The sequence below is a fragment of the Aulonocara stuartgranti genome (genome assembly GCF_965226115.1).
Source record: "Aulonocara stuartgranti genome assembly, chromosome: 6".
Classification (NCBI taxonomy): domain Eukaryota; kingdom Metazoa; phylum Chordata; class Actinopteri; order Cichliformes; family Cichlidae; genus Aulonocara; species Aulonocara stuartgranti.
The window spans coordinates 30,758,769-30,785,120 of NC_138944.1; the positions used below are offsets into that span (position 1 = coordinate 30,758,769).

Genomic DNA, 26,352 nt, shown 5'->3' on the forward strand with positions numbered 1-26,352 from the left:
TGACTCCCAAGCTAGGCGAGTGGCTCCAGCAGATCCCGGGAACAACATCGGAGATCTCTGTCCAGAAGAGCGCAGTCCTGGGAACAGCTAAGATACTGCGCAGGACCCTCAAGCTCCCAGGCCTCTGGTAGAGGACCCGAGCTTGAAGGATAAACCGCCCGCAGGGGCGTGCTGGGTGTTTGTTATTTTTTATATATAATGTATGTATGTATGTGTATCTTTTTACGCCATTTATTTTAATTCTTTTTTTGACTGCATTTTCCCTCTGTTCAGCACTTAAGCCGACACTTGATGTCTTGTAAGTGTGGTGTACAAATAAAGCTGACTTAAGTGTCCAAATATATATGGACCTAACTGTATCTTTGGCCCTCATATTGAGAGTTCCTGTGGAAAACTGCAGAATACATATGCAACACTTGGAGTCAATTAAAAATGGTTTACATTCTTAATTGTAATTGCTGTTAATCATAGAATGATGATGATGAACCAGGTCTTATGTAGTAATAGAAGGTCTTGAAATTGTTTCTCAATCAATAGCCCAATTATATTTGTATCTCTGAACTAATGGACTATAAACAAAAGTGGCTGTAATTCCAAAAGCAATTTATGCAATTCTTTTGTTAGAGTTTGGGCCTGCATTCACCCTGTGGTGTTGGGGAATTATGAACACATAAAATGATCATCATTGATTCAGGAGTCATGGAATAGCATCTGGAAAGTGTCTGATAAGCCATTGCTTTATTTTTTAGAATGAGAATTAAAATATCCTCAGGTACCCCGAAACCCCAGAAACAGCCCAAACCTAAATATGCAATCTGTTTCAGTCTTATATACTATATTTTTATGTATGTTTGCACATTTCAGTAAATTACTTCATTTATATGAAAAAAAATATTATATAAATGATGGATGGTTTCTTTTCTAGATATGTGTGTTCACAGACCTATATTTAAAATTAACATGTTGAAATTTAGAAAGTGCTTTTTTTATTTCAACTATATGTAATGCTAGTCAGTGAATGACTATAATCATGATTTATTTGATCAATGAATAACTAAGTGATAAAAATATACATTACATGAAGTAAACCTGAATCATATCATATCCCAGTGCTAAGAGATCAAGTACATACACTCATCTGTAAATAAACTCATGTGATCCTTTACGTTGTAAGTTCAACAGATCTGATACAGATATTAGTTACAGCATTTGTAACTATGGTGAAGGTTTATAGCGCTCACACTTCTCTCCTGTCAGATGAGGGTCGCAGATCAGAGTATAATGAAGCGCAAAGCGACCTCCACTGGATGGGCATCTAAATGTGTTGCTCCCCGCCCACAGGTTTTTCTGACATGATACTAAAAGATCATCATAGGATGGGTCCTCGTCCCAAATCTGGACCTCCAAAAGTGACTCTGTGTTTACCTTGATAAGAAAAAAAAATTAAAACAAGATGTGATTTACTCATACTTTAAATATTCAGCTGAGATTTGGGGGTTATAGAAATGGTGAGAAGAGCAGACCTAAAGGGCAAAATATTTAATCACACTGATTCTTGAAAGCATACTCTTTGCACAATTACACATGAATGCTCTCATACACACCCCAAATTAGAAGGTCTGTTTGATGAATTGTGATACCAAAATATAGCTGTCCCATTGTAAAGTAAAACCTTGTGCAGTACAGCAAACAAATAGGTAATACAGATACAGAGACAAAGCTGCTCTGAGCACAGAATTGCATTGTACCATATTATCTGTGGATCTGTCTAAGGTGCTGGATGCAGTGGATCATTAATTGCTGCTGAATAAACGTATTAATGCTTGTGTTCATTCTAAGGCTGCTATTTGGTTCAGAATTTTCCCTATGAATACAATTCAGTGTGTCGATGTCATAAAAAAGACCATTTATCTGATTTCTTAAGCTCCCACGGGATTGCACAGTGCATGCTTGGAAATAAACAAATATGGCAAATCATTTTAAACCGATTTTGTTCTTTATGTTTATAAATTATTTGGGTATGGGCATCCCCAAAAAACTAGTCTATGATGACAATACTGCTGTTTTTACACTTGATTCCTCAGTGGTGCAGGAAGTGCAAGAACTTCAGACTGTATTTCACACCCTGCTCTCCTGTATTTAAAGCCATTTTTGTAATGTTCCCAAAACAGTTTACAGTTTTTTCTGAATGCTTAAACCCTAACTGTGATTCCTGTAGCACAATCTCTAAAACTATTCAGACTTCTAGCAAAACCACTCACTGAGTTTGCAAAACTAAAAGCACAAAAACTGCTTTGCACTCAGTTTGCAATTTTGTAACACACACTTTGCAAAACTGTAGGCACAATCCACTGCACAACACTCAATTACCAAATTTCGAGCACACTCCTAGCAAAAGTATACACATGTATGGCTATCATTAACACTAATTTGCCAACTGTCTGGCACACTTTCACATGTGAAAACTTTTTTAGATAATTAGTTCACTTTGCAATCAGCCTAAGCACTATAATACAGGTAAGCTGTGTGTGCGGAGTACAATGGAGGGAGCAGAAAGAGTGAGAAGTAGAGGAGGCCGAGGAAGAGGACGTGGAGGTGAAGAAGTAGGATGAAGAGGACGACAAGGACAAGGAGGAGCAAGAGGAAGATGAGGAGGGGGGAGAGGAAGATGAGGAGGGGGGAGAGGAAGGGTAGGAAGAGTAAGAAATAGAATTGCTGATGACATCAGAGCTACAATAGTGGACCATGTAATCAACCGTGGAATGACCCTGAGGGTAGCTGGCCAACGGGTCCAGCCTAACTCGAGCCGCTACACTGTAGCAAGTACCATAAGGACATCTTGAAATGAGAATCGGTTAGTACAGTCACTTCGCACAAAGATTTGTAGCACTGCCATATGCCAATGAGAAACACACCAATACCATTGATGTAAAAATACTGAAATTGTTACTTTACAGAATTGCTAGATGACCAGATGCTGGGGCAGAGGAAGCATGTTCACTGCAGACCAAGTAACCCATATAGTCATTATGGCTGTTTGATACGGAAACACCATTTTTACGAAGGTGTGAAGAGTTAATCTAGCTGTGTTTGCTTTTGCAAGAGAACTACAATGTTTTGATTATTGGGTGACAGGTTTTCTTATTTGTGTGAAGAGTTTTGCAAAATTAGCCAATAGTTACAAAAAATGTGCTTAAGCAATCAGAAAAAACTGTAAGACTCAAAAGCTCACTTCACACTGAACACAGGAAGAGTGACTGTCAAAAAAAAACAGGAGTCTGTTGGTTGAGAAAAAGACATTTCACAGATTCTGATGTGTCGCATCCAAGCTTTGTGTTTACATCTTTGTGCAGAATCCGTTTACCTGGGCCCTATTTCAGGAAGCCGGTTTAGAAAACAGAGTGAAAAACGATACTCAGGGTTGAGTAACCCCGAACTGTCCAACTCGGAATATTCGGTTTCAGAAAGGCTGATAACAATTAGTTCAATCAACGCGGAGTTGCTTTAACCCCAAGTTAAGCGCACGCACGAGGATACATAAAGCCCTGATTAGTGGAGCACAGATTAAGCGAGTCACCATGGAGACGGAGGGAAAGAAGGCGCGGTCAATGTATTTTACAGCGCTTGAGGCCGAAATTCTGATGGCAGTATAGGGCTTTGGAGCGTGATGTCACGGGGGTGGGCGATAACATGCAAATTTTGTGGAAAAAAAGTAACACAGCCTCAGCTGCAAAAGAAAGGGAGCATGCATGGCAAAACATGGCCGACAGAGTCAATGCATGAGTGTTAATTTAAACATTGATCTAGGGATTTCCACCCATTTAACACGTTATTTTATTATATTTTATTTTATTTTTTATTTCATACATTTTATTTTGTGATGTGATGTGAGCGCAGGTGCAACCCAACAGGCCCCAAACGTTCCTGGCAGCAAGTAAAAATGAAATATAAAAATATAGTCCAAACAGGTAAGGTGTAATTGTATTATGAGCCATAGTGCTTGGTCTGTTTGTCCTATATAAATCAATTGCAGTTAGAGGCTACATTAATTTTCTTTCTGTAAGCACTTATTGAAATTATCTGAGCACATTACAAGTACATATTTGCTTACTCTGTATGCTCAAATGTGACCCGTTATAGCCAACAGAAAAAAAGCGGAGGCCTGAAAAACAGGTGGGGGTCCTCCACCACCACCACTCACAGAGGCTGAGCAGTTGGCTTCCACATTTGTGATAATGTTGGCAGCATCACATATGATCTTCACAGTGCAGAGAACACAAATTAGCATCCATTACTATAATGAAATAATTTGTTAGTTTGAAATGCTACAAGGAACTATGTACCTGTACATTAATGCTGTGGAAAGACTTCCTGTTCACATAGTCTCCTTCATTTACTGAAGGAGCAATGATTGGAATGTGAGTGCCATCTATACAGCCAATCACGCCTGGGAACCGTGGGAATAAATGTAAAATTTAAGTAGTAGTTCAAGTATCACCACATCATGAATTAAGTTTTGTTCATCCTGATACCTGCAATTTTGTGGCATCCCTCTTTGATAAATCTTGTGGGTCTATGACCGGGGAACACCACAAACGAGTACAGGAGACGTTTCAGTGCAACTGTAACATTCCTGACTGCCCGACAGACGGTAGCCTTGGAAACGTGCTCAGCGTCACCAATATTATACAGAAAGCTCCCGTTTGCAAAAAACCGAAGTGCAATACAAATAATATGTACAGAACTGAGAGGATGTCCGCGATGTGTCACATGAGCAATATTAGGCCTGAGGATGTTATTCAAATAAATTATAGATTGTGCTGAAAAACGGTAACGTTCACACAGGAAATCATCAGGAAATGATAAAATGTCCAAACGCGCTCTGATCACTCTCTCCCGGCGGAGAGCTCTGCGGAGAATTTGGGCTTCAACATCTACTGGCTCTTCAAGGAAGAGACACGCCATGTCTGACACTTCCTACAGTCAGGTTTCCGACAAAGAGGCGGAGAAAGTTAGGGTTAGTTGAAGTAAACCTGCTAGGGGGCAGGTTAGCTTCACGGAGTGTGTTGTCATAGTAACTCGCTCAGAATTAATCTAAACTCGCTTTGTGAAACCGAAAACCCAGAGTTTTCGTTAACTCAGGGTATACTTACTCAGATTTTGCTCTAAACCGGCTTCCTGAAATAGGGCCCTGGGGCCCGTTCTTCGTACGTCGCTTACTACATCCAAGATCAAATGACACATCCAAGATCAAATCATCGCGCTAACCGTGAGCTCGCTAATCCGGTTCCCCGAACACACCTGCTGTTGACGATTACTACAGCTGGACGCAGGAATGTGACATCACTGGGTGTCGTAAAAGGGGCTACGCATCGATAGTAGAAACATTGATCGGCAACCCTCTGATTGGTCGGCGAAAATGTCGACGGAGCGCGCTCGGCTCGGTATTTTTCGGCAGCAGAGCAAGAACTCTTGAGTGAGGGATTTCAGGAGTTTCAGAGTTTAATCAGAACGCAAGGGAACACTGCAAAGGCTGCAAAAGCAAGGAGCGAGGGCTGGCAGGAAGTTGCTGACAAATTAAACTCGTAAGTAATTTAATAATAACAATAATAATGGAGTGGATTGATATAGCGCTTTTCAAGGCACCCAAAGCGCTTTACAATGCCACTATTCAGTCACTCTCACATTCACACACTGGTGGAGGCAGCTACAGTTGTAGCCACAGCTGCCCTGGGGCAGACTGACAGAAGCCAGGCTGCCATATCGCGCCATCGGCCCCTCTGGCCAACACCAGTAGGCGGTAGGGTAGATTTATTATATTACACTATATTATCCAATATTATATTACATTATATTATAATATGTTATATTTTATCCTCTTTCACATTAGAGCCACGACAGGACCCACTAGAACATGGGAACAGGTAAAAGTGAAATATAAGAATATCCTACAGAATGGTAATATTTATCACTTATATTGCTTTTAGTCTCTTGGAAAGAGACCCTGGAATAATCTGTTTGTTTATAACAGCAACCAAGAAAAGGGCAGAGGAAAAAAAGACAGGTGGTGGTCCTGCACCCCCTCGTCAACAAGTTGGTTAAGTGAATAATACCCTCACGGGAAAATCGATATCTCTCTATGAGCACACTGTCGCGCTGAGCTAAAGGATCCTGTCTATCCCGCAATATACGCTGAATTCTGAGGACTCTCCTTATCAATCTTGCACCTTCCGCAATGGGTGGCTCGCGTATACGGACAGGATATGACTGCGACAGGCTTCCCAAATCCACCTTCGCTTTTATAGCCGTGGTCTCTCATCTTGATTACACGAAGTAATTTACAATTGCTACTCTGAAATATGAATTACATCTGTAATAATCACATACATGTAATAGAATGTTAATAGTACATTTCCCTTTTTTAGGAAATGACCTGTATGTATCTGTGTGAAATCAATAAATGGATCAGGTGCTGCATTGTCTTTAGTTACATTGATGTTATTTATTTATGGTGAAACAGTGGTGGAATATCGCTGTTGCTTTCGTATGAATGACGCGGGCATACCTGCGTGGCCGCGATCTAATCCTGTTTACATAAAGTAAACCTGCTCCCGAGCAGGTTTACGCTTACGGCTCTGTTGCTATGACAGCAAGTCCCGGATGAGCTTCGGGGAACCGACTGATCCAGGATCACGCGAAATCGTCAACAATCTAATCCGGCTAACCTACTTAGCGAGGTACGAAGAACGGGCCCCTGCTCTCACTGTTTTAGCTGTTTGGTGGTTGTTGAAATAGTTTTGTGAGTTTTAACCTGAGATTCTGGCATTTCTGGCAAAATACATTTAGATTTAAAAATTGATTCAGGATTTAATGAATATTGTGTTATTTAAGCTAAAAATTGATTTTAATTGGAAAATCCCAAACTGAGAGTGAGAAAGTGAGAGACCTGAACACACACACAGAGGAAGACGTAAAGACAGATGACATGACAGACTCTCATGAGAGACAAAGACACAAAAGGGGCCTAGTTGACAAGAACAAAATAAACCAGAATATGAATATAAACTTGGAGACACAACAAGAAGTAAACTCAAGACTAAAATGTATAAAACTTAAATCATTAAAACCCAAAGAACGAATCAAATAGAAAATAAGCTAAAATATCTGGGTCATAGACCCAGACATCTGACAATAAGATATTTTTGACAATTAAATATACAGAAAGAAATAATTATAGGATAAAAAGACACAAATATGAAAAACAGCTTTAATCTTCCTTAAAAAAGTTTACTGACCGTGCCGAGCAAATAGTCACCAGTCCAAGTAGGGTCGTTTGACTCGATCATTTCAGTCCTGCCTCTGACGGAATCAATCTTTAATACAACATAGCTGTGAAGAAGTAAAGAAACAAAGAGGACAAGTTGATTAAATATTACTGCTTGAAGGAAATGCTTTTAGCATTGTGAAGCATCCTGTGCAAGAAGTTCACAGGCATGAAGAGGGCAGAGTAGAACAGGCGATAAAGAAAAGAGAAAGCTAACAAACCATTTGGGTTAAAAAAAATTTAAATCTGCCAAAGCAATCAAGAAGCAGCTAAGCAGCAAGGTAACAAGGTACAGTTAGATCCATAAATATTTAGAAAAAGACAGCTTTTTTCCATTTTTGGTTCTGTACATTACCACAATAAACTTTAAATGAAACAACTGAGATGCAGTATCTGAATAAAAAGATTGCAGAAAATGTGAGAAACTAAAGCATGTTGTTAACACAATCCCTTCATTTCAGGGGCTCAAAAGTAAGTGGACAAATTAAATAACTCAAGATAAAATATTTGTTTCTAATACTTGGTTGACATCACCAGATACAGGATTTCCTTCTTTTTAATGCTCTTCCAGGCCTTTACAGCAGCAGATTTCAGTTGCTGTTTGTTTGTGGGTCTTTGTGTCCAAAGTTTAGTCTGTCTGAAGTGAAATGCTCACTTAGGTTGAGATTACTTGACCGACTTAGCCGTTCAAGAATATTCCACTTTTTCGCTTTAATAAACTGCTGGGTTGCTTTGGCTGTATGGTTTGAGCCATTATTCATCTGCATTATGACACGTAGAATAGGGTGAACAAGTGGGGCTTTAACTTAGCTTTGAAAAAAGAAAAAGCATGGTCCCAACAGTTTTTCTCCTGGCTTTAGGAAACTTTAGAAGGCCAGAGTATTGAGATTGGAGAGCATGGGAAGGAACATAGAGGTGCCAAGTTCAGAGAGATATGAGGGTGCCAAACCATTTAAACCCTTGTAGGTGAGCAACAGCACCTTAAAATCTTCTTAAACCTGACAAGGCACCCAGTAAGAGATTTCAGTACCGGAGTAATGTGCTCATATTTCCCAGTTTTGGTTAAAATGTGAGCAGCTGCATTTTGTACCATCTGTAAACGTCAAAAACTTTTCTTTGGTAGCCCAGAAAGGACAGCGTTACAATAATTAATGCGTGAAGACACAAATGCACGGACAAGAACCTCTGGAGTGTCAAGTTATGAAACTCGTATGATTTTAGCGATGCTTCTTAGGTGATAAAAGGCAGTCCTTGAATACCCGTCCATCTGAAACATGTTTTGGACACCACTGTAAAAATGGTTAACTTTGTGAAAGCCAGGCTCCAATGCAACAAATAAGCAGGGAACATGAGACTTTATTACTGCACAGAGAGGTTCACTGGCTATCAAGAAAGTGCTGACCCATTTCTTTGAGCTGAGGGATGAACTTAAAGTTTTCTTCTGTAACTATCCCTCTGAGCTGCCTGAACATTTGCATAATGAAGAGTACCTTACGTGCCTGGCTTATCTGTGGCTTACACATTTTCTTGTCTGAACAAGCTCCGTCTCGGATTACAAGGTGTTTCTGCAACCATATTCAATGTTCAGAATAAAGTTGAGGCCCTGATAAAGGAGTTAAACCTTTGGAAGAACTCCATGGACACAAACAACACAGAAGTCTTTCCCGTGCTGCATGATTTTCTGTGCTTAAATTATCTCACACTCACACAGTGTGAAGCACAACTGTAACATGCACCTTGAGGAGCTGGTGGCGCAGTTATGCCAATACTTTCCAGAAACGGAAGGGTCAAATGACTGGATGTGTCACGTATTCAAGGCCATGCCTACTTTATTATCAGTGGCTGACCAGGATAGCCTGATTGAGATCGCCTGAGATAGGTTTCTAAAAGTTGAATGTGCTCAAAAGACCCTGGCAGATTTCTGGATAGTACTGTGCACTGAAAACCCTGCGTTGGCTAAGCGTGCTGTCAAGACTGATGCCTTTGGCCACCACATACTTATGCAAAAGTGGATTTTCTGCTTTAACAAACATGAAAACAAAATACAGAAGAAGACTTTCTGTGGAAAACAATTTAAGACCTTTCCCAAATTGAGCCAAACATTTAAGAGCTGTGTGCCTGTGCTCAAGAACATCCATCACATTAAATAAAGTTCTGTATAATGAAAGTTCACATCTTGTCTGTATGCTCTCGATTCTAATAAATCTTTTGATACACAGCTAGTATTAAGTAGGAAAGTCATTATCTTTAGGTGGGCGATAGAACACTGTAATTAGAATCACATCATATAAGGCTTATGTGATTTACTCATGAAAGTGGCCACTTTCATATATTGTTCTAGTAAGTATACAAGTTTCATTTATATGATTTTTTTAAGGGATCTTATGTCTGTTTTCACTCTTGTATGCTTTTCATACAAGTTTCACACAAGACAGATATAAACTTTAGAAGATTTATATACATCTTTTCCATGTGGGTTTGCATGTGGCGATAGAAGCTTTGGTGCAGACAATGATGAGTGGGTAAGATGACCAAATCAATACCTAAGACTGAATCACCTTGAATGGGGAACCTCAACATCACTGGGTAAAATGCCATTTTGATGCACCAACAGAAAACGTATAGTTCAGGTAACCTGCATGCCTTTGCACTTTAAAGACACTGGCGTACTTGAAGGACACATGAACACATACAGCGATCCACAGCTAAGACTTGTGCACAGAAATCTGCAGTGACTGTACATGTAAACATTTTTAATTGCTTCATTCAACAACCTGACTTTACATGAACGGCTGACAAAATGAAAGTTATCTCTTTCCAGACTGGAAGAGGAAAGTGGTAGCACACAGTGTGCATTGACTTTCCTTGTGCAGGTACATGACAAACAGCAACAGTCACCTACTTTCTTAAATCCACTCACTCTCACAAGCTCAGTCATAGTGGCTCTGTTGCTTACTAATCACTGTCTAACCACTGTAAATTCACTGTAACTGCCATCTCCTCATAAAATGTTTGTTAAACTGACCAAGCTTACATAGACTGGATATAACTACCAATTCAAGCTGTGTAGATCATTTATGTATTTTAGCCCCAAATGTTCCTAACAAACAGTACAGGATTGTCCCTGGTGACTATAGTTACACAAATGTAATCTACAATCTCAGTACATATATATATTACAGATGATTTTAACAATGATTCAAGTAGCTGAATTCTTGAAACTGAACCAAAATGATGCTCCTTGTACTTTCCTATATTTATTAGGGCATATTATTAGGGCAAAGCATCGTGCCAAAGCAGTGGGTAGCACATGAGATGTGAGCCCACTGAGGTGGGATACAGGCCAGTCCTTCTGCAGGGACACAAACTGTGAATTTAATTATCCTGGTTTTGGATAAGGAAACAACTCAAGATGTCCTGGTATTCTGAGAATTTAAAAACATTCTATCAACTTTCGGGTCCTGACCTCAGCTTACTCACCTGTCAGACGTACCCCAAGTGTCTCCCGACAGATCCCAGGCTTGAATTTTGTTCACAACCAGTACTCCCCTCTTATGCTTTATAGGACAGCACTTTGTATCCAGGTTATCAAGGTCCTGACAAGTTGGGTTTTTTTCTAAGGAAAGCGCGATGTTATCAAATAAGTACTCATTCAAGGCAGTCTTTACCCCTTCCTTTTTTGCCTCAGTTGGCATCAGCTCATACAGTGCCAGAAGGGAGTACGAAAGAGTATCTGGGAGATTCTTCAAGCTGTTCAGCCAGTTTCTGAAGCCCACGGAGTCATCAACATTGAGGGCAAAATCCCCTGACCAATCATTGCCTCCTATCACCTCAGTGTGGTGTTGATGGAGACCAGCACCATACCTAGTAGTGTAATCCTGGTTTTGTAGGACCTTCATACAAGACTGTTCAACACTATATAATTTTTCCTTCCCCAAGCCAACCGAAAATCCCTTCGATAAACAGGCGTGAACCTGAAAGAGAGAAACACAAATGCCATGTATATTTAATAGCTATATTTCGGTATTTTATTGCTGCTTTTCCTAAAATAATGGTTTTCTCCACCACTTATCATTGGCAGCTAGAAGAAGATTTTTGGTAAAATAGTAGATATTTAACTATAGACATAATAAAATTTTACAATTCTTCAGTCAGGAAGCAATGCAGAAAATTAAAGACATTTATGTTTTGATCTGATCCAGTTTATCTTGTTTTATAGCAGAAGATGTTTTTTCCTTCATCATACTCAACATGTTATATGACAGAATACATTAGATTTTGTCTGGAAAAGATCATCTAACTGAAGGTCTAACTGATCTGCGTATACTTTATTTAGAATAAGATTTTTTAATAAGGTTACTGAGGGCAAAGAACAATTACATACAGAACTAAAATCATTATTGAGCTTGCATTGTTTTCAACGTGCACCACTATTCATAGTTGGATTTGTTGGATGTGAAATTCCACAATGATTGAATGTAATTTAAACAATTTAGTTTAATCATCGACTAGACACAGACTAGACACAGACGACTGCCATCACTGTAAATCTGTGCGCACCGGGTCTTTCATGGCAGTGGTAACGTAATGTGTGTAAGTGGAGTGTGTGCAGTCTGTGGACAGGCACATCTGCTTCATGTACATGTACCTCATGTGAGTTGAACTTGTTCAGGGTGGACAAACAGGTTCGTGCAGCTGTGATTCTTCTTAGTTGGCCCCCAAGGAAAACCTGCAATTTGGTATATTGTTATCTTTTTAAAAAAGTGTGTGTGTGTGTGTGTGTGCGTGCGTGCGTGCGTGCGCACGTGCGTGTGTGTCTTAACCTTGTGGATGTAGTGCGTGCCATAGGTTTTTATCAGTCTGTCATACTGATCACTGGTGGAGGAATTGTAGTGACTTGGCAGATTGTCCACATCCCTCTTGAACTCTGGGCTTAAAGGTGGTCTGCTTGCTACACGGAAACTAGACACAAAGAGACTAATTAGGTAATTATCTTAACTGAAACAAACTAACTGACAGGAACTTATTTTCAGAGCCTACCTATAATATTTGCAGGTGATGCCATGTACACTGAAGGTGTACCGATCCTCTTCAGCCCTGGCTACAGCAAATTTAAATGCTTCGGAACGTGTTCCTCCCACAAACACGCGATCACCCAGAACTATATTCAAATTTAGGCCATCGTGATCAAGCACAGCCTGCATTACATACATTATAAGTTACATCAATTAGGGGAACGTAACATAATCACTTCTTTTTTTTCTAGGTTCCTTTGTTCAGATGCTGTATCTCATTTGTCATGGATTCCTGATCACATTATTAAAAGAAAATTATATTTTTCATTTAACAACAGATACGTTTTAGCATTGGGTGAAATTAAATATGTTGAGATATGAATTATTTAAGATTTCATGTTTTCTTTAGTGCCATGCTGGAGATTAAAAAAAATCAGCAAGCAGTGTTTTATTATTTAATTGACTAAAGTATTAATTGTATGTCAATAATAGGTGTAATATGTTTCATACCGTCATCAGTGAGCTGTGGATACAATGCAAAGGAAGGGATCTCTGTTAAATTTCACTACTGATTTCTTCAAACAGTTTATCAAATTTTCTGTTCATAAATCAACAGAGGATGTTAATGGGACATTTAGCTTTTACACTTTATTAAAGATATTAAAGACAAATTAGGATCCAGAAGAATATTGTTACATTATTTTATTTGTCCATGGCAAATTTGATGCTAGCTTTTATGGTGAGGCACAAGTCTGTGTTACATAAAAGACATGAAGGCTGTTAGTCTTTTAGTAATTATAACATGTTATAATACTATACCCAACATTGTCGTGTACACTGCTGTCAACCGGAGTGCTGCACTGGCTGAATGCACGCCAGTCCACTACAGAGACTGGCACCTGAAAATAGAAGACAGAATACCATGATTAATAAGTACAAGCTATGTGTAAGCCATGTTTAACTCACTGCACAGAATTATTTATTTTACTTTCTGCAGCCTGTTGCCTTGAAGGGGGTTGGTACAGAGAGTACAGTGGCCGTTTGGAGTCATGTAGGTCCTCACATCAACCACATAGGCTGATGTTCGCCTCAGGGTGACCAAGTCGAATCCCTCCCCCACCAGGTTGTGACCTGGTACAAAGGGAGCAGACTCGCACTCGTTGTTGTTCCCAGTTTGACAGGAGAGAACAGGGGAGATGTATGACAGAAGGAGGATCAGGCAGAGAGGAGGTGGGGTTGAAAAGAAGAGCATGGCTTCAGTCACAGACTGAAAGGTGGGAGAGAGAAGGATTTTCATTTAGCTCCATATTTTCTTTTAGACAGCAACACATATTTCGTAACTTTAGTTTTGTACCCAAAAATGCATATCTATGAAATATACTAAAGTTGAAATTTGTGGGATTATTTTTCTGATAAAACATCTTTGGGTTGAATTAGAGCAGATACTGCAAGTCAGTGTCTGACAAATGCATTTCCGGAAGATTGGATATAAATTACCATAAAAGCATTCCGAACCTGGTGGAAAGTCTTCCTAGAAGAGTTGAAGCGGTTATAGATGAAAAAGGGTGTGCTGAAACCAAACTAAGCTTAAGCTCAATTTAAACATATTATCCTGTATATGAAAAAATCTTTTAATCTTTTCACTGTATTTGTAACAATAGTTCAAATTCATTTCCAAAACAGCTGGGAAGCTGTGTACAATTTAATGAAAGCAGAGTGAATACCATTTAAACTCTATGCTTAACTGAAAATAGTAAATGTACCATATTTAAAAGACTGAGACATGTTTTATGTAAAAAAATATAAAATTTACTTTCATGCCAGAAACACGTGTTAAAAAATTATGGACAGCACATGCAGCATGTGTTGCATCACCTCATCTTTCAATAGCACTCTTTGTTTTTGGGTTTTGAAATCCAAATATTTTTTGTTCACTAGTTGGTTTTGTCATATTTTCTGAAAGGGTTTCTGCTGCCAGATAGTTTGGCATCTCCTCAGCCATTTTTTGCATTGCTTAGGGTGATAAGTCTGGACTCCTGGCAGGTCCATTTGAAACCCTGAGTCTTTCACTAAGAGTCATGCTGTTGTAATCAGTTCAGACTGTTCTCAGCTAAAGCTACAGATAACAAAATTTTATCTGTTGTGAGCCTAACATTGCGTGCCAGAACAAAAACACTTGGCCCAAAGACATGGAGCCAGGTCAGGCCAAGTTGGCATATGATTGGCTGAGAGGTAAATTTGCAATTTGCAGTGCTGGCCGACAGATCAAGTGTAGTAGACTCGGCTGAGTGTGGAGCGAAGGATTTGCCTGAGGAGTGATCCACTGGACTACTGGCAGTGGATCCAACAACCCACCACCAAACCTGAAACGCACCCAAATTCCAGATCCAGCTCGTTAGCAGTTCTACTGGAAGGCAAAATCCCTTTATTTTGTTAATATCCTTCCACTTGCCAGAGAACCACTCAGAATGAGGTTATGTGTGCTAATAGATAACTTAAATAAATGTAATTAGTACTCACGTTCTCATGAACTGGCAAGCTGTTATGAAAAACGCATCCAAATGCAAAGTGAAATTCTGTTCGTGAACTGCAGCAGCGGCAGAATTTAAAGTCTGCCACAGGTGTTAAAGTCCAACGCTTGCGTCACTCAGGATATTTACATTCATTGAATTTTTTTAAAGTGATTTTTTCTGTCTCAAAGTTGTTTCCTCTCAGATACTTCAATTTAAAGAAAAAGTGAATTGCAGGTCAATGAACAGTGAACATCTTAAGACTAAAAAAGTCCTTGCACTGTGTGTGTGTGTGTGTGTGTGTGTGTGTGTGTGTGTGTGTGTGTGTGTGTGTGTGTGTGTTGTGATATTATTCTGTTATTATATGTTACCTTATAGATGTAACCAAAATAGTTGAATTAGAATACTGCTGTAGATCATATTATACCCTTTAAAATAGAGTGTGTGATCTGTATGTAGTTTAGTTCTCATTATACTTTTGAGTTAACAGAACATATTCACATATTAGTTCATTAGATAAATGTGCATCACTCTGTATCCTTGATCTGCTGGGAATGTGTTACACTGTTTTCTTGACATGCTTAAGTGTTGAATCATGAAGAGAAGGTTGTAAGCAGGAGACTCTGTGTCTAAAGACAGGGGAGATAGACAGACCACATTCCACACCCCCACCTTACAGAAAGCAGAGAAACAACTGCCGAGGTCATAACTTAGGCGCTGTAACAGAGAAAAAATGTGATGTTTTGGCTTTTACGACTAGCTGGGGGCCACTAGAGACTATAAAAAGCTGAGCAACCCGTCACCATTTTGAGACATGTGCCTGACCCTCTGGTAGCATCTCTCCCGTCCGGACGTTGTAATGCTCTTATTGTTGAATTGTATGGAAATAAATGATTGTTGATTGAGCATTGATACACCGAGTATTGTCCTTCCTTCAGCCCAAAGATTCAAAGAACTGCGTATTTTCAACAACTTGGTGCCGTGTGACCCGGATCTTTGGTGTGCTGAGGAGGTGCAGATTTGACCTTTGGTGAGATCGTGAGGCGAGGTGAACAGAGGACCGGTCCAAAAATAAAAAGGTAAGCACAGCCTGTTGTATTATAAATACCAAATGTGCATATTGGGCTTTCCAAATTAATCTGTTCACTGAGTTACACGTATTTTCACAGTAAATTTGTCGGTGTCTGGTTTTTGGCGCAAGATACTAACAACATAAGTTGAGGCTGAATTCCAGTGTGTTAAATAAACTGCTTCTACCGAGAAACTAATAAGACACTACGTTGAGCTAGTTGCAGTAAACTGCTTCTACCGAGAAACTAATAAGATACTACGTTGAGCTAGTTGCAGCCACTTTACCTTCCACATTTAATTTTGTCTAATACTGGCTTCTGTAGCAATAATACATTAGAATTTCTTCTGAAGACGCGGCCATAAGTTCAGTACATTGAAGTCGAGGTTTGAAGTTTGTTTATGATGTCGGTTACGTCCTGGCTCTTGCCGGCTGTGAAATAGAAGTTGATTTAAGGAAAAGCAGATGCTGGCTTCACGGTGCGGTTAAACACTGGCAACGCGAGAGCGAAACACGTCCGTAGGTTTGGTTTATGATACGGCGTGTTCCGGTGATATGCGGCCGTGAAGTGCAGTAGTGGTTGGTGCTAATTTTAGTACATTGAACAGAGGTTTGACGGTGGTTTGTGGCGTCAGTCGAGTTTTTTTTTTAAAGGGCTGCGGTCATAAAACAAAGTAAAATTTTACTTGCCAAGAAGTACATAGAGCAAAACCTGGTTTATGATGTCTGGTATAACTTCGGGGATGCAAGCATCACTTTTATGATGCGACTTTGCTCCGTTGTGGCGGTCATAAGCGCAGAGAAAAGGGTATTTTGGTCTATGGTGCAGTGTGCTTTCAGAAGATCTAATAGTTGAGCTCAGAGGTTTCTGTGTAAAATTCCCGCTGAGGAAAAGTGTTGTGTGTGAGTGTCAAAGCGCGCTCTGGGTGAGAGAGAGTGTGAAGCTGCGAGGCGCGCTCTGGGTGCTGTCTTGTGGGTGAAGCGCGCACTGAGGGAGAGTGTGACTGAGGCGCGCTCTGAGTGTGTTTTGTGTGGAGTGTGAAGCGTGAACACAGTGACAGTGACGGTTAATGTGTTTGATTAGGAGGACATTAGAGCAAATACACATTTTAGGATCAAAGGTTGATGCCTAGTGTACCTGTGGAACATTTGCCCTAGGAGTGGCGACCCTCCTGTCCAGGGACGCTTGGCCAGGACCGGCGGCGTCCGGGTGCCGAGGTGGTGACTTGGGGAGGTGAGGGCCCCCGCATAGCTACGGATATAACACTGGAACGGCCGTGTAATCACGGGTTCACATTTATTTCCGGACTAGAACAAGACACATTTTGCGAACAAACGTTGAGTCTAGATTTAGTAAAGAAATATAAAAAGGTTGAATTCCTCGTTTCAGTGGTTGAAATTGTTGTGTGCCTGTCCCCTGACAAGTGTGAAATTAAAATAAAGAGGGAATTCGGAGCCACATAGAGATAGACGGGCATAATTGGGTGTATTACTCTGTGGTGTAATAAAAATAAAAAGGAGAGATAGTAAGAGGTGTGCAGTGGAGAATTATAGAGGAGTAGAGAGAGGAATGTGTTGGGAGACTGGCGTACAGTTTACGCTGTCAAGGTAGGCGTGTTGCCTGCTTATCGGTTTAAAAGTGATGAAAATGAAATTAAATAAATCTCTTAGTGTGTTAATACAGGAAGCTGCGGACCTGGACCAACTGCCCCCACAAGCACAGCGGCCGAAGAAAAATTATAGGTAATGGGAACCACACCCAGCACGAATCAGCAGCTGTAAAAAGACAGCAGCGAGGAGAGAATTAGAGGAGAAATTAAGAGAAGTTTTAACACATAAAATTGGGGCCAACGGACTTGTGGAGGTTGGGAAGGCGTCCGGAGCATCACAACAAAAAGGTGAAACAAAAACACACACAAGCAGAGAAATCTGAGAGAAAGGCTCCTTTTAAGGTAACGCCTAGTTTGAGAAAAGATAAAATTAACCTGCTTTTATACAAATGCACATACACGCAATGAAGAAACAGCTTACACTCATGAACATGTGAAGATTTTCCAGCAAGGTTAAAGAAAAATTAACATACTTAAATGATGAAGTCTATACATTACTGACAAAGAAACCCTCTGGGTTGCAGGACAACAATTTAACTAAAAAAAAAAAGGAACACTGGTCTAACCAGCCAGGCAAGACACAACAAATTTAGTGGTTAAAAGATTCAAATTGTGACATGTTTTCTGTTGATTGATTAATAAAAGTGATTACTGAATGAAAGAAAGTTCCTTTTTGGGCTTTTAAACATGATCTTAAGAATTTTAACATATACCGGTGTTGTCCTGTCAACTTGGTGGGTTAGGAGTTGATTATATCGGGAGACAAAAAACAAAAAAAAGGGGGAGAGAAGGCTGACACAGGGCCTGGCCCCATTGTCTCCCCTCTGAATAACACAGCCAACACAACATCATTTTCCTGTTCGTTTGTTTTTGTTTTTTGTTTGTTTTTGTTTTGTTTTGTTTTTGTTTTTTCTATACATATTTAATTACAGGCTGCTTTGCCGGCCCTGAAAGCCGAGGCTGACTGGACTCCTGCTCTCCCCCATACGTGACACTGACCAAATGCTGCAACAGCTGGACCCACAACAACGACCTGAGAATGTCAACAGACCTGCAGGAATGTGATCTCATGCAGCCGAGACGGAGAGCACTAAACCTAAGGCCCGTTTCACTACACGGGGGAAAATTCCCAGACTGCGTCAGCTGACAGAGCTGTGACGAGACGCCCGCCAAGCCCGCATGAAAAGTAAGGCCGAGCGAAAGAATGCTGACCTTGATAACTTTGCATTCACACTGTGCAGGACAGTGATGGACCAACACGGATGATCGGGTGGCGAAAAAGGGCGTGACCGAGACAAGAGGAGTAACTGAGGACAGAAGGCACCTCAGAATGGACAAAAACACAGAAGAAGATGCAGGTTTCACCTGCGGTGAACATCGACACTGGAGAAAGGACTGCCCCAATTGGGGTCAGAACCAGGATGGACTGAATTTTGAGCAGCAGCAGCAGCAATGGTCGCAAACAAACTGAAAAAGGAGGGGGGCAGGACCCCAGGGCACGCTTCAGGCCATGGTTTACCCAGAACACCAGAACAGGAAAGTGATGAACACAAACACCCACACAAACACACACATCTACATGCACTGACTCACAATGAAGAGAAACACACACACACACACACACACACACACACACACACACACACGGGAATGTTGATTCACTGAGAAGTGAGGCACACACATACACATGCACACGCTTGTGCAATGAAGAGTGATCCACACGCACACACACATACACGCTGATGCAATGAAGAATGCTTTGCTTATGCTGATATGCAAAATGCTGCACACAAACATCCCAATGCATAATTTTTATGAGGAGCCATTGATTTCCATTGATTACCATTGATTACTTAGAATGTGTTATATGTCACCTAGAAGGCATTTATGTAGATTTTAGGAATAAGGTCTAAAACGGTTTGGTTATGAAAACAATGTCTGTGCGTGATGTCTGTTTATGGCTCAAGGCCTTGACTGAATTCTTTGCTGTGCTTCACACAGCCCTGATGAGGAACAGTGGCACAGAGTGAAATTGATGAATTAATAGTGTAAGTTTTAGGTCGGAGTACGGCATTTTCTGTGATTGAGTTTTAATTCAAGGAGGAACAAAAGGTGTTACGGCACCTGAGGTTTTCATTCCCACACAATATTGTCCCGGCAGGAAGCAAAATGTTCCTGTGAATTTCTGGTTGATTGTTTGGTTTTGTTTAGCGCTAGCTTGATTTTATCAGTGAGCTTTGACTTGTGTTCTTTCTCGTAAGCGAGAGAGGGATAGTTTTATGCTTGGACATGTCTGCAACGGGCCCTAGTTTGTGTTATTTTAGTAGTATTTTGTTGGTTATGTCTGTTTTCATTTTTGTTACAGTGCACTGGAGAAAAAACATCTGAGAGGTGTGATCCACCGGTGGTGATATGTTGATATTTTGTGAGTTCATGATTTAACAATCAGCTCTTTAAACAAGGCCTGAAAGATTGAAATTTAAAGCGCTATAAAATATTATTACTGTAAACAGTTGCAAAGTGTGCTTCTCCATGATTGTAATTGGCTTGGGAGAAATTCACTTATAGGGAACACCGAGAAGTTCTGAGTCTAAAAGGATTGCACCGAGTCAATCCGGCCCAAAAAAAAAAAAAAAAAAAAAAAAAAAAAAAAACAACAAGGAATTGTTTTCCTTTAAAATGATGACGTCATCTTGCTGGTGATGGAGGCTCGAATAGGTTGCGCGGGAGACTCCATTATCAGCAACATCTGGTATGAATGTGTATGGAGGTATGCATGCGAATGGACTGTGATGGACTGACGACTAAAAGTTTTAACTGACTTGATACTGAGACAATGACTGCACCCACTTTAGGATTAGTAAATGCCAATAAACAATTCATAAACAATTCACCCAGGCGACAAGAGAAGGGTGGATGCTTCGCTTTGTTTTGTTTTGTTTTTTTCAGGAGCAGGAGGATAAGAGAGACTGGAGGAGGAGACTCTAGCTTCACATAAGTATGAACTGCAGACTTAACACTGTGGTTGCTGATTTTGAGTTACTGATGTTTGCATTAAGAAAACTGTGCTATATTAGCTGTGTTTTGATTAAGGTATCATGTTATATTATTGGGAATGCCAAATGCTACAGTGGAGAAGACTTTTGATGCCACTCATGACTGGAATATGTTATTATTAACCATAGCAGGCCACTGTAAAAAGTCAATTAAATTTTATAGAGGAAAATCGCCAAAACCTTAACAATACCTATGAATGACTTGCCACATTCAGAATAGAGATATGCAATAATAAACATTGGTCCACGTGATTTAGGTTCTCACTTGAAATAGTAAGTTATTAAATGTAGAACATAATCGACAGGGACATTTGATAGGATGTGGTACTGAAAAAGAACAAGAGCAAAGTAAATAAAGAAAATATTGTGTTTAGTTTGGATATTTTCAAATTAAAATGTACCATTACACTCAGAGGATCAATATGAAATAAAACATATGCAAAATTTGTAGGAAGTACATGACTGATAACTGTTCTGTCCTGAGCGTTTGTTTCTAGAGCACCCACTTGACCACACCAACAGTTTCTCGCCACCGAGGAGGGGTACTTGCAAAAAGAATAAAATAAAAATCTGAGTTTAACAAAACATTTTAAATGTAAATATCAAGCTTACCTTTCTTTTTCCATGTAATGTGCTTGTGGGCACGCCAGCCATTTTGAAAAGGTGGGCAAAACAATTGGCAAGGCCACACCCCCACACATGTGACATAATTTTAAAGGTACTGTTGTCCCCTCTATGAAACATCAGGACTTAGAGGAGTGGCAAGTAGAGTATGAGAGCTACAAGCAAAAAACTAAATGTGTACTACAGTGCGCAAAAATGAATTACTGGGTCATCAGGGGGTCTTGAGGGACGTTTATAAAACAAAAAATCCCACAAACCTTAAAAGTGCACTTGAAAAGCTCACACAAGAAGGTTAACCTAGCTTACCTAGAAGACCTCATCAGGGGGAGCACGCTCCCCCTCGTTGAAGAGCTCACCCACTTAACTCGCATCCCAAGAAAATAGCTAACCCCAGATAAGGCAGCGTGATGTATCCCGAGATAACAGGACTGGGACATCTAAATAAAGGTGTGAAACAATCGCCTTCAAAAGGTTATCAATTAACTTTAACCAAAATTAGGAACACTCGGTGCGGCAAGAGTTAATAGTTATTAGTCTCAACACCCAAGGATAATTAGAAGAGCATGACTGATATGATGGAACGGAGATTTTGTTACACTTAACTTTTGCAAAACACAAATAGAACTAAATTGAAACTAAGGATTTTCAGAAAATAAAAACTAGACTAAACTAGCAAAGAATTGGTAAAAACTAATTACAACTGGCAAAAAATTGAAAATCTGGAGTCGAAACTAAATAAAAGATAAAACCTAATGAAAATGGCGAAACGTTTAAAACTCTGGTGCAGAGATTGGCAAATCTGACCAGGAACGTTATAAAATGGATTGTCAGAACAGTCAGCGTTAAAGCCACATTTGACAGTCCATACTAGGATGGCATTGGACATCTTGGGGGTGGAAAGGGGTTGGTGTGACCAAGGTGTGGTTTGGCTTGTCGTATGTGTATTTGAGATCATATGGCTCTGGATGGACCGGTTACCAGGGCATGGAAGGAGGACAGACTCATTAAAGGAGGAGAAGGAACTTGCTGGGATTGGAGATCCTCTGGGTGAGTGGTTGATTAAAAGTATGCATAAAATAGAAGTTATCTGTTGTTATTGATTGGTAATAGATTGATAATTGGCCACATTTACAGCTGTATTGACTTGTTGTGGACGTAGTCGACTTCAGGTTTAAACACTCTAATTAACAGGGTGAAAATAGTGACATTAAAGGAAGAGTAGGCAGCACCACCCTGTCAGACGCCAGTGATGGTTTTCATTGCAGGTGTAACCATGATCGTTTTTATACATATTGCAACTTGTTGCTCATTGTAGAGTTGTGCTCAAGTTAATAAGGGTTAAAAGCTACAGTCAGCGCGAATGTCTGACTGATCTATTGAGGGAAAAGGCTTCGAGCATAGAAGGCCGCACGCGCTTACAAAACACTGATATCATGTTATTCTTTGTGATCTTTTCTTAAATTATGTCTTTAAGTTTAGTTTAAATAGTGGCAGTTAATTAAACGAGATTTATTAAAATATTAAATACCTGAGTCAGAACGTTACACGCGGATCACCTTAAGAGTCTGGGAAACTTTGTAGCTGCCTAACTTTTTTTTTTTTGAATGTTCTAGCTCCGTTGATTTGACACATTGGAATGTGTCAAAAAAGGGGGGGAAGGTTGAGCTTTAACATCAAACCAGGATTATTTGAACATTTTATAACTTCATTTGTGTCTTTAATAATTTAGGAATGGTAAAGCTTAAGCTAATAGCGGTCCGAGAAGACGGACCTTTTAGAGAATCAGTGAAAAAGCATAAACTATCACTTTCATGTTTAATCATTACTCATTGAAATGAACTGAATAGCGTTTAGAAGATTTGTTAATTTTTTGTCTTTTGTTAAAAAGAGGGGTTTCAATAATTTTCAGACACACCTTGCAAATGTGCTTATAACGAGTTGGCACTCAGCCTTTTGAAGGTCAGAAGCTTCGTTCGGCGTGACTGTCCGGACTGATAAAGTGTAGGAAATGCCTTGAGTGCAGAGGGCTAAATGCAAACATGCTTACACACACATAAGATATGATTAGAATAAGTCCCTGGGACATTCTGAATGTTTTAGACCAATTCTGAATCACTAGAAGGTCAGTAGATAAGAACATTAGATTATTAGGGTTAGGAAGAGAGGTGCTTTGGTTTTCTGTCTCTTACAGAGAAAGGAACAGACACCAGACGAGGTCACAGAGATGCGAGGATCCTCCGTAGCAGAGTCAGACACAGTGACTGCCGAGACATCAACTGGGTTCAAGTGTCATGACGTTTGGGCTCCTGGAGAAGATGGATCCCACAAACACAGCAATAACCATGAAGGGGTTGGCGAAAACCAGGAACACCAGACCAACGAGGTTCGAGAGGCTCTTGGAAAAAGGGGGACACGGCGGTGACCCCAAAACACACAGATCCTTGTTTGAAATCGCAATAATCCCCAGAACTGTGCAATGACTAAAGGGTGGTCTAACCCCGGAGGTCGAAGAAAGAAGCTGAGAATCACCCAACTGGAAGACACTGGTAGCTGCAGCAATAAAAATAAAGGTTAAAAGCTCCTTAGACAGAGGTTCTAGTCTAAGTACATTTGAAAGGTATAAGGGGGCATTAAAAGGGGAGTGGAAAATTGGAGCACCAAAATAAAGCTGTGGGAAAATGGGGAGTGATGGGAGAGTCATCTGTAACTGCTGTTATGGTTGTAAATCTAACGTTGCTTGCATCTGAACTGCGTGAACACAGAGGTCATCCCCCATATGGTCCACCCGTTAAAGGGGGACAGAGGGCCTCAGGATCAAGAAAACCTGGACCTTGCAACGCTGAAGTGCTTGTTATTAGTGATCTCTTTAATGAGAGATCAAAAGAGGGTATTGTGATATTATTCTGTTATTATATGTTACCTTATAGATGTAACCAAAATAGTTGAATTAGAATACTGCTGTAGATCATATTATACCCTTTAAAATAGAGTGTGTGATCTGTATGTAGTTTAGTTCTCATTATACTTTTGAGTTAACAGAACATATTCACATATTAGTTCATTAGATAAATGTGCATCACTCTGTATCCTTGATCTGCTGGGAATGTGTTACACTGTTTTCTTGACATGCTTAAGTGTTGAATCATGAAGAGAAGGTTGTAAGCAGGAGACTCTGTGTCTAAAGACAGGGGAGATAGACAGACCACATTCCACACCCCCACCTTACAGAAAGCAGAGAAACAACTGCCGAGGTCATAACTTAGGCGCTGTAACAGAGAAAAAATGTGATGTTTTGGCTTTTACGACTAGCTGGGGGCCACTAGAGACTATAAAAAGCTGAGCAACCCGTCACCATTTTGAGACATGTGCCTGACCCTCTGGTAGCATCTCTCCCGTCCGGACGTTGTAATGCTCTTATTGTTGAATTGTATGGAAATAAATGATTGTTGATTGAGCATTGATACACCGAGTATTGTCCTTCCTTCAGCCCAAAGATTCAAAGAACTGCGTATTTTCAACAGTGTGTGTGTGTGTGTGTGTGTGTGTTTCCGAGTTGTCATGAAACAGCCCAAGAACTGAGCCACATGACAACAGTAACATCTGGCTCTGGCTCCAGAGATGATTACTTTGCTGCTCTGTGAGAAGTCAGTCTGGGAGGCCTCTGCTCTCTTTCTCTGCAGCCCTACAAACAAACAGGCACGTATGCACGCACACAGCAAATATGGCAAGTACACACGTGTACGCATGCACAGATTGGTATAGCCAGATGGCAAATTCTCTTTGACTGTCACCTAAACCTCTTCGGAATAGCAGTAGATGTGTTTGGGTACACAAGATGAAGCTGGCGGTTACTAATTGGCTCTCGAATGTAATACAGAAACCTAATACTGGAATCATTTGTGTCATTTAAATGACAAGAATTATTAGGGCACTGTAGCATTTTGGTTTTCTCTTTTAAAAAATACAGATTTCTGTAAGACACATCTTCTTAGGATAAACTTTGTAAAGGAAAAATAAAACAAAGAGCAACTCGTGCAAAAACTAAAGTACTTTCAGCACTTCTGGTGAGCTGGATTCTGTGCGTAAAGTGCGCGTACCTGTACCAGTCCAATCCCCGTGCGTAATGCCGGTCGAAGAAGTGCGGCTCAGACCCCAGGGCGCGGATGTCTGGATGGAGCCGCAGAAACTCCAGCAGTGCTCGGGTGCCTCCTTTTTTAACCCCTATAATCAGCGCCTGGGGTAACCTCCGAGTGGCTGTCCACTCTTTCCCGGAGCTGTTCGCCTCCAGCTCGGGATGCTCGCTGCCGAATGCGCCTTCTCCAGCTGTGGTGACACTCTCTTTGGCAAAACTGGTTCCGTTTCTCTCGTACGGCCATCCTGACCCCGACACGAGGAATTCGCTCGTGGGCGACTTTATTTCAGAGTTTTCTGTCAGTTCCGACTCGCAGCATCCAGTGAGAAAGTAGACCAACGAAAAGCAGAGGATGCTCAGCGAGGACGCGATGGTGAGCCGGTGGAAAAGCCGCCGCAGGTCCGTGTTCGGAGGGTGGTGGTGATGATGGTGGTTGTAGTGGTGGTGGTGGTAAAAAGTTGCCATTCCTCACAGGCCCATGTGTGATAATGGGCCATTCTACCACAAGTTCAGCTCACATCCTAACGCCATGAACATCCCGTGAACTCTTGGAGAGTCTCTGTCAGTCCGCTCCACTGCTCTCCTGCTCGTTCACGTCGCGTGTTTGGAGCATATTGAGAACTCTTCGAACCATAAAGCCGCTCAAACTCAGTAAATCACTGGAACTAGTGTTTACGTGACATCCAGGATATGCGCCCACTTACTCACCCACCCTGGCAACCTAGGGGAACTAATAACGCTCTGATGTCAGAGCCTCGCTGCAGCGGGTCTCTCTCTCTCTCTCTCTCGCTCTCTCCCCACTTCACTGGATTACTCTGCGTCTCTCTACCACGGCTTATCCTAAGGGGATTCACGTCCACAGTTTTCTCTCTCTCTCTCTTTTCCCTCAGATATCTTTGATTGCGGGGTTATGGCTTGGGGCTCTTTTAATTACAGTATTATTTATTTGGTGAAGACTTATAGAAGTTATTAAAGAAAAAGATCACCTCACATGTTCAGTAATCATTATTAT

General features: G+C 40.6%; 1 protein-coding gene and 1 long non-coding RNA gene across 2 annotated transcripts in view; one reads left to right on the top strand and one right to left on the bottom strand.

Moving 5' to 3' along the window:
• LOC309708186 overlaps positions 1-24,669 on the top strand; it is a 114,373-nt gene extending 89,704 nt beyond the window's left edge. Inside the window, exon 2 of the long non-coding RNA XR_014277206.1 lies at positions 20,478-24,669. This is a non-coding gene — a long non-coding RNA (uncharacterized lncRNA). The remainder of the gene's footprint in view (positions 1-20,477) is intronic.
• On the bottom strand, positions 363-26,118 carry LOC309708184 (perforin-1-like). The gene is made up of 10 exons (XM_082535972.1): positions 25,306-26,118; positions 13,328-13,606; positions 13,159-13,238; positions 12,850-12,862; positions 12,365-12,522; positions 12,148-12,286; positions 11,973-12,053; positions 10,805-11,298; positions 7,296-7,389; positions 363-1,425 (listed from the first exon to the last, which is right to left on the bottom strand). Exons 2-10 carry the CDS (start codon positions 13,589-13,591, stop codon positions 1,216-1,218), a joined length of 1,533 nt encoding a protein of 510 aa, XP_082392098.1. The 5' UTR covers positions 13,592-13,606; positions 25,306-26,118; the 3' UTR covers positions 363-1,215.
• Positions 26,119-26,352: the final 234 nt, after the last annotated feature.